The sequence below is a fragment of the Grammomys surdaster genome, unplaced genomic scaffold (assembly GCF_004785775.1).
Source record: "Grammomys surdaster isolate TR1022 unplaced genomic scaffold, NIH_TR_1.0 126391, whole genome shotgun sequence".
NCBI classification, from domain to species: domain Eukaryota; kingdom Metazoa; phylum Chordata; class Mammalia; order Rodentia; family Muridae; genus Grammomys; species Grammomys surdaster.
Genome location: NW_021621185.1, coordinates 5,170,215 through 5,182,714, shown reverse-complemented (window position 1 = coordinate 5,182,714; position 12,500 = coordinate 5,170,215). Strand labels below are relative to the sequence as shown.

The 12,500-nt window shown below is 40.2% G+C and overlaps 1 protein-coding gene across 1 annotated transcript in view; it reads left to right on the top strand.

Moving 5' to 3' along the window:
- The window catches only part of Adgrv1 (adhesion G protein-coupled receptor V1), a 543,344-nt gene that overhangs the window by 141,364 nt on the left and 389,480 nt on the right, over positions 1–12,500 (top strand). The window contains exons 43-48 of the mRNA XM_028760109.1: positions 4,060–4,322; positions 6,769–6,944; positions 7,464–7,588; positions 10,703–10,860; positions 10,954–11,100; positions 11,416–11,523. Coding sequence (XP_028615942.1) covers positions 4,060–4,322; positions 6,769–6,944; positions 7,464–7,588; positions 10,703–10,860; positions 10,954–11,100; positions 11,416–11,523 — 977 coding nt within the window. The remainder of the gene's footprint in view (positions 1–4,059; positions 4,323–6,768; positions 6,945–7,463; positions 7,589–10,702; positions 10,861–10,953; positions 11,101–11,415; positions 11,524–12,500) is intronic.

The window sequence follows — 12,500 nt, the reverse complement described above, 5'->3', positions numbered from 1 at the left end:
ATCTCTATCACTGTGATAAAACACAACATTGAAGAACAGCTTGAGCAGGAAACGGTTAATTCCAGTTCACAGTCGTAGACCATTAGGAGGGCAAGTCAGGGCAAGAATTCAGAGTGGAAACGTGGAGCCAGCAACTGTAGCAGAGGCCATAAGCAATGCTCCCTGCTCCCCAGATTGCCTAGCCTACTTTCATGCCCACCCCTGGACCATCTGCCCAGGGGTGGCACTATCCTTAGTGGCCTGAGCCCTTTCATACCAGTCATTAATTGAGAAAATGTCTCCACAGACATGGCCCAAGTGGACGGAGACATTCTCGCAATGGAAGTTCTTTCTTTCCAGATGACACCAGCTTGTATCATTTGACAAAAGTCTTACCACATCTGCTGTTATGACAGGAAGGAAGTAGACTGTCGCTGGACATTGTTGAGCTTCCATAATCACAGTTATAATTGACAGGAAGGAAGTAGACTGTCGCTGGACATTGTTGAGCTTCCATAATCACAGTTATAATTTTCAATTCTTAAATGTTAGAACTTCTCTAGACACTGTCTTTTGATGCTAGGTAATTTCTTAGGCTAAGCCGACTTGATTGGCCTTTAAAGTATTCCTAATCTTTCATAAAACACTAATACATTCTTTACATATAAATAGTTTTGTGCTGTTTGTGCTGGTAATTGAATTCAGGGTCCTCATGTGTGATAGGCAAATGATTTACTACTTGGCTACATCCTCAGGACTCTTTTAACTTTCTCAGACTGGCTTTAAACCCACTTTGCTGCTCAGGCTTGCTTTGAACTTAAAATCCTCCTGCTCCAACATCCTGCAAATGCTGGAGTACAAACCTCAACCACCAGACCAACTATAACCATTTGTATTTGCAGACAATCAGTAGTCTGTATTGAGCATAGTAGGTACTGTGTGCAATGATGTCCACTCCAGTGTGTACATAAAAGCTGTTGTTTCTTTAAATCCTTTCTGGTGATTTCTTCACCAGTTAAAGCTTTTACCTAAGTCTTCATGAGCAGACTGTGGTTTACAGCATTCTTTTTTGCCACATATGCCTTTATCAGTGGGTTTGACACTGCCTGGCTTTCCTTTGTATGTCTTTGCTTCTTATGTTCCTGTTGCATTTCCATATAGCTTTATTTTTGTAGATTGTTATTACTGTAGATTAGTGTTATTGTATACCATCCGGTTGGAATAGTTTCAATTCTTTTGGGGAAGTACAGTGAACGTTATTGATGGTGTGTGAGAGAGAAGGGGTCTTAGAATCCTGCATTTCTCCTGGGGGATCTGGAATGGATACTCAGGAGAGATGCTCAGTGTGCTGGAGCTAAGTTGAGGCAGAAACTTTCCAGTTGCTGAAGGCCTCTGTCTTCCTTGTTCTTGTTGGTGTAGGTGGTCCAGGGCTCCATACTCCTCGGAGGTTTCTTAGGGTTTTAGTGCTGCGAACAGACACCATGACCAAGGAAACGCTTATGAGAACAACGTTTACTTGGAGCTGGCTTTCAGGTTCAGAGGGTCAGTCCATTATCATTAATGCAGGAAACACTGCAGAGTCCAGACTAGCATGGCATGGGAGGAGGTGAGAGTTGTACATCTTCATCCAAAGGAATCCAAGACCAGACTGTCCTCAGGCAGGTAGGATGATGCTCTCAAAGCCCATCTCCACAGTGGTGCACTTCTTCCAACAAGGCCACACTTACTCCCACAAGGCCACACCTACTCTAAGGCCACACCTACTAATAGTGCTATTCCTTAGGCCAAGCATATTCAAACTATCACAAGGCTATATTGATCATGAGGTCTACCATCATATAGTGAAACCAAATATCTTAGCAGTGCGTGGGCTTGGCAGAGTGTTCATTGAGGGCAAAGCTACCGTCATCAAAGGCAGAGAACCAGGTGTCTCTGTTAAGGTTATAGGAGACAACTTGATTCTCAGTGTAGCCCAGGATGACCAAAGGGAACCTGTGGCATCTCTCATGTGACTTCATTGATGTCCTTGTATCTGGCAGCTTTCTCTAGGCAGCTGGTCCCATTCACAACATACACTCTGAAGGTAGGAACAGGGAAGGCCATTCCAGTAAATGTCCCAATCAGCTCAGGAATGACCTTGCCTACACCCAAGTGAATGCCAAGATGGTATTCTGACAAGCCCCACAGACATGATACTGCAGTTTTCCTGAGGTGCCATCCACAGTCTTTTGGGTCACAGAGATGGCATGGACTGCGGTCATGAATCTCTCCATGGTGCTGAAGTTGCCATGGAAAGGGGTAGAGGCTGGGATCTGAGCACTTGCTGGTGCAGGAGGCATTGCTAACATTTTCAGTAAATTTTCAGACTTCTCATGGTCATGACCATCACAAACATGCACGCTAAGCAGCGGGCAGAGATGATACTTTGGCTCCACTGTTCAAGCGTGCCCCAGCCATCTCCTTGGTGGTAAAGATAGCAATAGATTCTACTACATGATCAGCACAAGTATCACCCTATTTGATAAGAGATGATCTTACGTAATGAAACTTTCCTGTACTCAGCCTTGACTGTGGAACGTAGTTTGATGGAATCATCCTGGAACACATAGATCATGTGGTTGAGGTCAATGAAGGGGTCGTTAATGGTAACAACAGTATACACTTTGCTAGATTTTAAGGCAGTCCTGCTGGCCAGGCACCCTGGACCCCAAGCCCCTCCACTCCATCCCTTGCCATTGCATCTCAGTGATGAAGCTTACGCTGCCTGAGAACATGTGGCTGCTCTGGAGCCCGGACAAGCAGACAAGCTCAACTATTAGACATTTTGTAAATAATCTTCTGAGCTTGTTCTTATGTTTTAAATTCAATATATTATCTTTTATTATATACAGTTTTAAAATATCAGTACTGTTATTTTTTAAATTTGATTTACTTTCCCCCAAAAGCAATACATTTTACTATATTTTTTTCTGAAATGTATATAATTTTGATTAGTATGTAGTTGATAGGAAATTATTTATTAATAATGATGTGAGACAAGAATGTAAATTTATTTTTATTCTAAAGTGTAAAGCTAATACCCTAAATTTTAAAGATGGGCATTTATTGGCTTTTGATTTTCAATATAAAATTTATTTTTACCTATCTTTCCTAGTTTGGTTTTTACTTCTGTGATAAACACCATGACTAAAGCACATTGGGGAGGATAAGGTTTATTTTAGTTTATAACTTACATTCGTGACCATCATGAAGAAGTCAGGAAGAATGATGTTTATTATCTTGCTCTCCATGACTTTCTTAGCTTGCTTTTGAATATAAGCCATGATTACTGTACACTCCTACGTTAGTCATTGTTCAAGAAAATTCCTCACAGGCTTGCCTTCTGGCTCTGGCATGAGTTGATGTAGTTCAGAGAGTGGGGGTGGAGGGAGGGAGGGAAGGAGGAAGGGAGAGGGAGGGAACTTTACTGTTCAAATGTGAACTAATTAAATGGACATAAGGATGGATCAAAGAGACACAAGGTCAACATTTGTGTCCATCTTTCTAATATTTTTACATCAGTTTCTGTGTCAGTTGTCTATTTTGAAAGAGATGCTTTTACTGTTATATTTTCAATCAATGACAGCTGAAATATGAAGATATGATGATACTTAAGTCTATGTCTTGGCTGGCAAGATAGCTCAGCAGGTAAAGGTGTTTGCCACCAAGCCTGATGACCCGAGTTTGATTCCTGGGATTTACATGAGGGATTTCCACAAGTTGTTCTCTGACTTCCACATATACACACACTGTGACATGTGCTCTCCCCACAAATCTATGAACACATAGATGATTGCAAGAATAATAAAGATCTTGAAGCTCACATCCTGGCTGGTGCCACTGTTCTGTTCCCTTCCAGCTTTGTAACTTCTATAGAGTACCTGTGTGTAGTCTAACACAAGGTGGGGATAGTAAAAGATTCCCCATTATGGACAGCGGCGAGAACTAAGTTAACACAGATCACTGTCAGATGTGAGTATGCTTGTTAGGATTTATAACATTCACTCTTCAGTTGCTGCTTGGATGTTCTTGTTTTAACAGCTGTGATTACTGTCATTGCCAATGACGATGGCCCTGGAGTTCTGTCCTTTAACAACAGCCAGCACGTCTTCCTCAGGGAACCTACCTCTCTCTACGTGCAGGAGAGTGCAGCAGTGTTAGTCATTGTTCGGGAGCCCGCCCAGGGTCTCTTTGGAACGGTGGCAGTTCAGTTTGTTGTGACAGAAGTCAACTCCTCAACTGAATCTAAGGACCTGGTTCCTTCCAAAGGCTTTATTGTTCTAGAGGAAGGCGTTCGATCCAAGGTATAGTTGAATCTTTCATATCTTTAATAAGAATATAAGATTATTTTTAGTATTTAAAAGTTTTCCCTCAGAAGTGTGCCCCCTCAGTTCTCAAAAACAAAGCAAAAAAACTTTCTTAAAGGAGAGAGACAAAGGCACTAGAGTGTGTGGCAAGCATTTCAGAGTTATAAAGTGTACACAGATGGTAGCTGAGGAAATTGTCTGTTAATATGGTAGAGGAATATGCAAGAATTGAAATGCATAGCTAGCATTGTCAATTTGAAATCAGGGGCTGGAGAGATTTTTCAGTAGTTAGGAGCACTGTCTGTCTTCCAGAGGTCCTAAGTTCAATTCCTAGCAACCACATGGTGGCTCACAACCATCTGTATTGGGATCTGATACCCTCTTCTGGCATGCAGGTGTACATGCAAATAGATCACTGATAAATAAAATAAATAAATCTGAAAATTAAAAAATCATTTAAATGGTATTTTTTCCTGTATATTGTCTGTAAGAACATAAGCCAAAAGAAACTTCCATGCTTGGCCTTTCATTCTTGCCTGCTATATTTCAGATGAACAGATGAACATGAGTAGTTTAGAGGGGAAAATGCTCAATTCGAGATTAGTTATGAATGCAGTCTACTAAAAATAAACAAAACAAAAAAAAAAACAAAACATGTCTTCCAATCTTCCTTTTCTGTATAAGCACTTTTTGAGGTTGGTATTCAATTTTGTTGAAAATTTCTGTTTTAAATTTATTTTGTTTATATACATATGAGTGTTTGACCATATATGTGTGTGTGTACCACATGTGTGTCTGGTGCCTGTGGAGGTCAGAAGGGGGTGCTGGGTCCTTTGAAAATGGAGTTATAGATAGTTGTGAGCTGCCATGTGGGTGCTGAACTGAACCTAGCACCCATGTAGGTAGAAATGGAACCCAGGTTCTCGGGAAGAGAAGCCAATGTTCTTAACCACCTGAGCCGTCTCTCCAGGCCCTTGGCTTTAGTTTTGAGATACAATTAAAAATATTTGGTTACATTATCCTTTTATAGCCAAACACAGTCCTAAACTAGTATACTTAGAGTGATTAGACATTGGAGGTTACCTAATATTTGAAGAAGCTGGTGTAGGTTAGACCCAGGGCCTTGGGAATGCTCGCAAGTGCTCTGTAGCTCGCTTACATCCTCAGTCCTCTTACATGTATAAACTTCAGCATGATTTCCCAGTTCCATGTTTTTATATCCTTGAAAATCTAAACCTTTAATGGATTTGCTTAAAGATCCACTCCAATTTTAAAATGGAGTATAAGCATAAGTGGTTTTGTGAGTTTGCTATTACTTTATTCTTTTTTGTGTTAAAATTACATTTTATTTTGACTTTCCTTGAATTTTTTTTATTGTTTTAAGATCTTCAATATGTTCACAAAAAATTAATTGTCATAACAAATTAAATAAATTTTGAACTAACCTATCTGCCTCCCACACTTGAATTTTAAAATGTAAGTTGTAAGGTACACAGTCCCTAAGCATATAGGTAAATGACTTTAAAGCTATGATGTGCACATATGATTACCATGCAGAGGAAAATGTCTAAATAACGGCCACTGAGACATGTCTCTTTTTGTCCTTTGCTCTTTCTAGAGAAACTTTTAAAATCCAGGCCTATCTTGCTCTATATAGACACGGTTGTTCAGCAGCTACATGTCTCTGTTGACACCCTTCGCTCTGCATTCTGGGAGCACATGGTCGCCCTGTCAGTAGATGGTTCAATTCCTAGTTCCTGTGCTGCATTCTGTTGCTGAGAACACAAACCTTTTATTCTGCTTCTGGCCAGCATTTAGATCAGTTCTAGTCTGTACCCCATCTGCCCATCACTGGTTCTGGACAGTTCTTTCCAGATGAAATGAGGTTAAGGAAGTTATGTAGCCCAGATAGGACAAAAAGGTTACAGAAATCAGCATGTGAATTTAACCTGGCAATCAGTGGTTTTCAAGAACTTTAAAAATTATTTTATTTTATTTTAAAATTATGCATGTGAATTGGTCTGTCTATGTCCGTTCACATGAATGCAGGTGCCCATGTAGGCCAGAAGAGAACATGCTATCTCCTGGGACTGGGGTTACAGGCCCCTGTGGGCTGCCTGCTGCATGTCTGCTGGGACTGTTTGGGTCCGCTAGGGTAGCAGCAGGAACTCTTAACTGAGAAGCCATCTCTCCATCCCCAGTCAGGGTTATTTTTAAATGCTAGAAACTTACTTTTCAGACACTGTAGGGTAGCAGATCACAGTGTTGAAAATCTCCAAGGTAGGAACTTGAAACAATTGTAGCCACCACATGATGGAGATCAAATATAAATACATAGAAGTCATGTTTGAAAACATGTTACAATAATGTGTAGTAAAGATCTCCAAATGTGTCTTTCAAAAAGACCATACTCTATTAACTTTATTTTTTCGTTGTATTTCAGGCCCTACGTATCTCTGCCATACTAGACACGGAACCAGAAAGGGATGAGCACTTTGTCTGCACCCTGTTTAATCCAACTGGAGGTGCTAGACTAGGGGCCCATGTTCAAACATTGATAACAATTTTGCAAAACCAGGCCCCTTTGGGACTATTCAGTATCTCTGCTGTTGAAAATAGGTATGGGCTATTTACAAAACATTAACATTTTGAAACAAAATATGTAACACTTATCAACTGAGAAGATATAGATAGAATTTAATATCTGGTTATTTTTAACATGTCTGGGAGCTGGCAAATATTTATATTTTATTTCTTAAAATAATTAAGGCATCTAATATTAATAGGCTAAACCTCTCCTACTTCACCTATTTCTTAGCAGTTTTCTGAGTTTTGTGTGGAGAGAGCTTAGAATGGCGATATTGGTTGATATATATTGTAGAGTAACAGATATTTAGACATTGTTATGATAACATCATTGGAGTGTCACATTTATATTCTTTATTTAAAAATTCTCCATAAATGAATACTTTTGAATACTAGAGTCTAGTCCTCCACTGTATACAATTTGTGGGTCTCATTGGAGTGTACAAGTTTACAAGTATATCAGGTAATATGCTGTCAGTGTAATATGTATTTTAAATATTTAGAAATTATTCTCTTCTGCTCTCCAAATTCCACTTGTTTTTTTTCTTTTAGTGCTACCTCTATCGATGTTGAAGAATCCAACAGGAGTGTGTACCTCAATGTGTCACGTACAAATGGCCTTGATTTGGCTGTGAGTGTGCAGTGGGAGACAGTGTCTGAAACAGCTTTTGGCATGAGTATGTTTAGCTTTCTTTCCATAAATGGTGTATTACCAACAGAACAGGTACTCGATTCTGTTACTGGATCCACAGTATTTACTGTGCATTTTTCATGCACTAGACTTAGAACTCAGCTCACAGAGCTTAGCATTTAGGCATTCCCAGAAATATATAGGAAATAAAAAATAAATTTGCATTGCAAATGATAATAATGCTTTAGGGGAAATTGGAAGTAGTAAAATGTAAGTGAGGTCTGAAGAGATGTCTATACAGTTACAAATCCTGGATTCTCTTCTGAGGATCCTGAGTTCTGTTCTGCTACCCATGTCAGAAGGCTCCCAAGTGCTTGGAACTCTAGATTCATGAGCTCTGACATCGTCTTCTGGCCTCTGCAGGCACCTATACACATGGCATATATGCAATCACATACACACACAGACACGCACGCACATATGCACATACATAAAATAAAATAAATATGAGGTGGGGACTTCCAAGGAGAATCAATGATTACATTAATGCTGACTGATGAGTGGGGACTGGATCCAAAGCACTGTACTGGAGGAAGCCGGAGACAGCAGCGAGGGACTGTCAAGGCTAGAGACTTGAATCATAAACTGACATATAAGAGAAGATAGAGACTGGACTGTGAACAGAGAAGTAAGAGAGAATATTTACCTTGACTAGTTAGGTAAGGCCAGATCATTAAAGAACTCGAAAAACATCTCTTGGATGCCATGCTCATCCTAGCTTTAAGGGAAAGCCTCTCAGTGGTTTACATACACGTAAGAATGGTGTGGCATGACCATATTTATACTTTATAGACGTTGTTCAGAGTGCCATGTAAAGAATTGTTTGTGTAGAAGAGAAGACGCAGAGCTTAGACCCAGGGACTTGTTGTCTGTGACAGAGCGTGAGATGCTATGGAACACTCCACGTTTCTAGCTTATATACTTGAGGGGAAGTTCAAGCCGCCTTCTAAGAGAGAAATTATTAAAGAAGCATGATCTGAGGAAGGAGAATGAACTTTGTATGGTTTGGAATGTGTTACATTTGAGTTAGAGATAAGAAGGTATTTCTCTAGATTAAATGGAAATTTTCTGATCCACTATGAGTTGAGAAAGCATATTGTATTGAAGCTCATGAGGGTCGAGAGACTAAAAGGAGACTGTAGTTAGGATTGGGGACAAGTGCAGGCTAGACTATGAAGATGCTCATATTGAGTGGCTAGAGATAGGAAAATGACCTAAGAAAAGAGACCCAGGAAGCCAAGGAAAATGTGAGACTGCCACAGGCAAAAGACTGTTAGAATTGAGGAGAAGCCATGTGCCCCTGGGAGTTCAGTGAGATGAAAACCTAGAAAAAAACAACTATTACAGTTACTAATGAGGAAGGCATGCATGGGCTAGGAAGGCTTTTTGTACAGGGGGACAGGGACTCTCTAACACTCGAAGTGGCTGTAAAAGATAGGAGACTTTAAACACATACAACTATTTCTGAAAGTCTGGCTTGGAAGATAAGCATCTAAATACATCTAAAATACTGGAACTCGGAGAGTTCCTATCTGTGTAGTGAGGAGTCACTAGAACTTGCATGAGTGCTGATGGAGACGGCCTGGGAATAAGAAAGACGAAGCATGATGGAGAGAAACAGAAGTAGCAATCACACCAGAAGACAGGAGGCAAATATATATGTGGACACACACATCACATGTAGGATGAGATATATAGAAGACACAAAGACTTGATTTGCTGCTAAGACTTCCCTCATTACATCTCTCAGAAATGGTCCTGGGAATGGGCAGTCCTAGGCGGCAGGTGTTCCATCCACATCCGCCATCTTCCTGAGTGACAGGACGGAATATTCATCTGTGTGTCACTTTTATTCATGATTCCTAATGACAAAGCTATGGAACTTGTTTGAAAGGTTGCAAGATAAAAATGTAATCTGTACTTTGAGAAAAAAAGTCTCTAGTGAATGCTACCTCTGGGTACTGATACTGTGTCTTCTTGAACTAAAATGTTCGCTCAATAATTTACACAAGTTGTAGGTTTTGTTATTCTTAGCCTATCATGTTCAGATAATATTAGTGAAAGTTTAGAGATAACTTACTTTGGGAAATAGTCATGACAATACATGATTGAACTTTTTTTTAAAAAAAATAGAAATTAAAAAATGTTTTAAAAATTTCTCATTAAAAATGTTTTTCTCTTTTAGTGTTTTTTAGATACAGAATTTAGAACATGTGTAATTTATAGCAATCTGATAAAACTTTGAAGTCATTTGAAGTGAGTCTGCATAGATATTTTAAAGTCTATGAAATGGAAGCTAACACTGTGGGATGGATAGACATTAAAATGTGAGATTGAATTTGATAACACCATTAGCATATTTTCTCTTAGGCATGTTTATCACTTTCAAAATTCAGCTGTCTTTTGATAATATCTATGGAAGATGATAGAAGTCATGTTAGCATGTTTCACTCTAAAATATTATACTCAGATTTAGTTTTGAATATACTTAGAAAAGAACGTATCTCAAAATATCACTACTTTTAAAAAATTAACATTTAGTTACTGCTTTCAAGCTTCCTAGCGTCGATTATCTTTTATGTACAACATGCACGTACCCCCACATACCCATACACACTCACACACACCCACACACACTCACACGCACACTCACACCCACCCACACACACCACACATACTCACACCCATACACACACCCCCACACCCACACACCTCCACACACCCCCACACACTCACACACTGACACCCACACCCACACACGCCCACACAATCACACCCACATACCCACACCCACACACTCACACCCACACTCACACACACTCACACACACACACTCACACACATGCACACACACGCTCACACCCACATGCCCACACACACTAACACCCACACACTCACACACACACTTACACACCCACACACACAACACACACACTCACACATACACTCACACACACTCACACACACACTCACCTCCTCCTCCTCCTCATTACCGTCATCATCTTTCTAACACACTCGCCAGCTTGATTTTGAATAATGCCAAATGAACTAAGGTTCAGATGCAGTCATATACACATAAATGTTTATTTTATTGTTTTAGGGGGAATGAATGTTGTCTTTTCCATATTTCAAAGCTTTTTTGACAAGACAGCATTGGACTGGTGTTTCTTTACTGTTGAAGATTCAGTTTATGGCATAATGCTAAGAAAATTCTCATTAGTTGTTTATCGATGGCAAGGGACTTTCATTCCAGTTGAGGTAAGCATCTCGGTTTGCCTTATGGTCATAAAATAAAATGCCTGTGAAGACTATGCTGCAACATTAATTACTAATATCATTTGTGTTTCCTAGGACTTAAATGTAGAAAGTCCTAAAACTTGTGAGGCCTTTACTATTGGTGTTTCCGCGTATCTTGTGATTACTCATGGGGAAAGAAATGGAGAAAAGCCTTCCATTAACAGCGTGTACACATTCACTTCCAGATTCAGATTATTACTGGTAAAAAAAATTCTTCCGTTTTCTGTAGATTCTTTACTTATATATGCAATTCAGATTTGTAACAATAATCAAAATGAAAGATGCTGTATGTTCTATGTTAAAGGACAAAAGAACACTTTTTTTTTCAATTTGATGTACACTGTAGCAAGTATCTAAATTCAAGGCTATTGCTTGTCTCCAACTGATACTTTGGAATGCATAGCCTACAGATTAAACACAGTTTCAAATGTTAAGCCAGGTCTATGCATGCTATCACTGACTTCAGCTACTGCCATCATTAAGGACCTTTACGTGTTTATCCCCTCTCTTTTGCAGGTACAGACAATCGTTATTTCAGGAAGTTGTCAAGTAAGGCATTTCACCTCAGATAATCAAGACTATTTCATCATTGCAAGTCAAAGAAATGATTCAGAATTAACCCAGGTGTGATTCTCCTAAAGTGAAAACTTCCTCCCTTCTAAAACACGCTAATTAAAACTTGTTCCTATATATAGGATTTAACAAATGGCATGGTTTTGTGGTGATGATGTGGAATGATACTGCTTGGACATCGTCTTTGAAGACTAGGGTTAAAATATTAAATCTCTCTTCAGAAGAGAGAGAGCCAATCTAACAGTAGCACAAGCGTCTGACTGGGTCTAATGGAGTTGGAAAGCACTATGGAGAAAAATCCCAGCTCAACAGATGGGATCAGCAGAGAGTCATGGGTAACACTGCAACAGATGGGATCATGGGTACCACTGCCAAGCGGGCACCCAGGGCCGCAGCCCACACTCCACACTTCTCTGCCTCACTACATCTTGTGATCTTACTTGATGTTTGTCTCGAAGGCTCCCATACATGCTTCTTATCTCCTCGTTTCTAGCTAATGGCTCCTCTGCCATTATTCCTGGTTAAAACAAAATCTTCCTATTTCTGTACATTCTTAAGTGCAATTCAGATTTGTAAAATTAATCAAAATAGAAGATGATGTATGTTCTATGCTATCTTCCATAAGGAACAGAATCTTCCAGAAGGAAGCTTACTACTTTTTAAAACACTTGAACCCCAGCCTTACTCCCACTTCCCATCCCCGTGGGGCACTATCTATGGAAGCCCGTCTTCTCCCTCTGATCTGTCTATGGAAGCCTGTTCTCTCACAATGACGCCCTTCTTGTCTTCATAGGCTGGCTATTCCCTCCATGCTGGCGATTATTACAGTGAGCCTAATGTTCAAGCACTGCTCAGCTTAAAAAGAGAGCCTCTCCTTTTCCATGATAGTCTCCCTCTCCTTCTCCCTCTCCCTCTCCCTCCCCCTCCCCCCTCTCCCCCTCCCCCTCCCTCTCCCCTCCCCCTCCCCTCCCCTCTCCCCCTCCTCCTCCCCCTTCCCCCTCCCTCCCCCTCTCCCTCTCCCTCTCCTT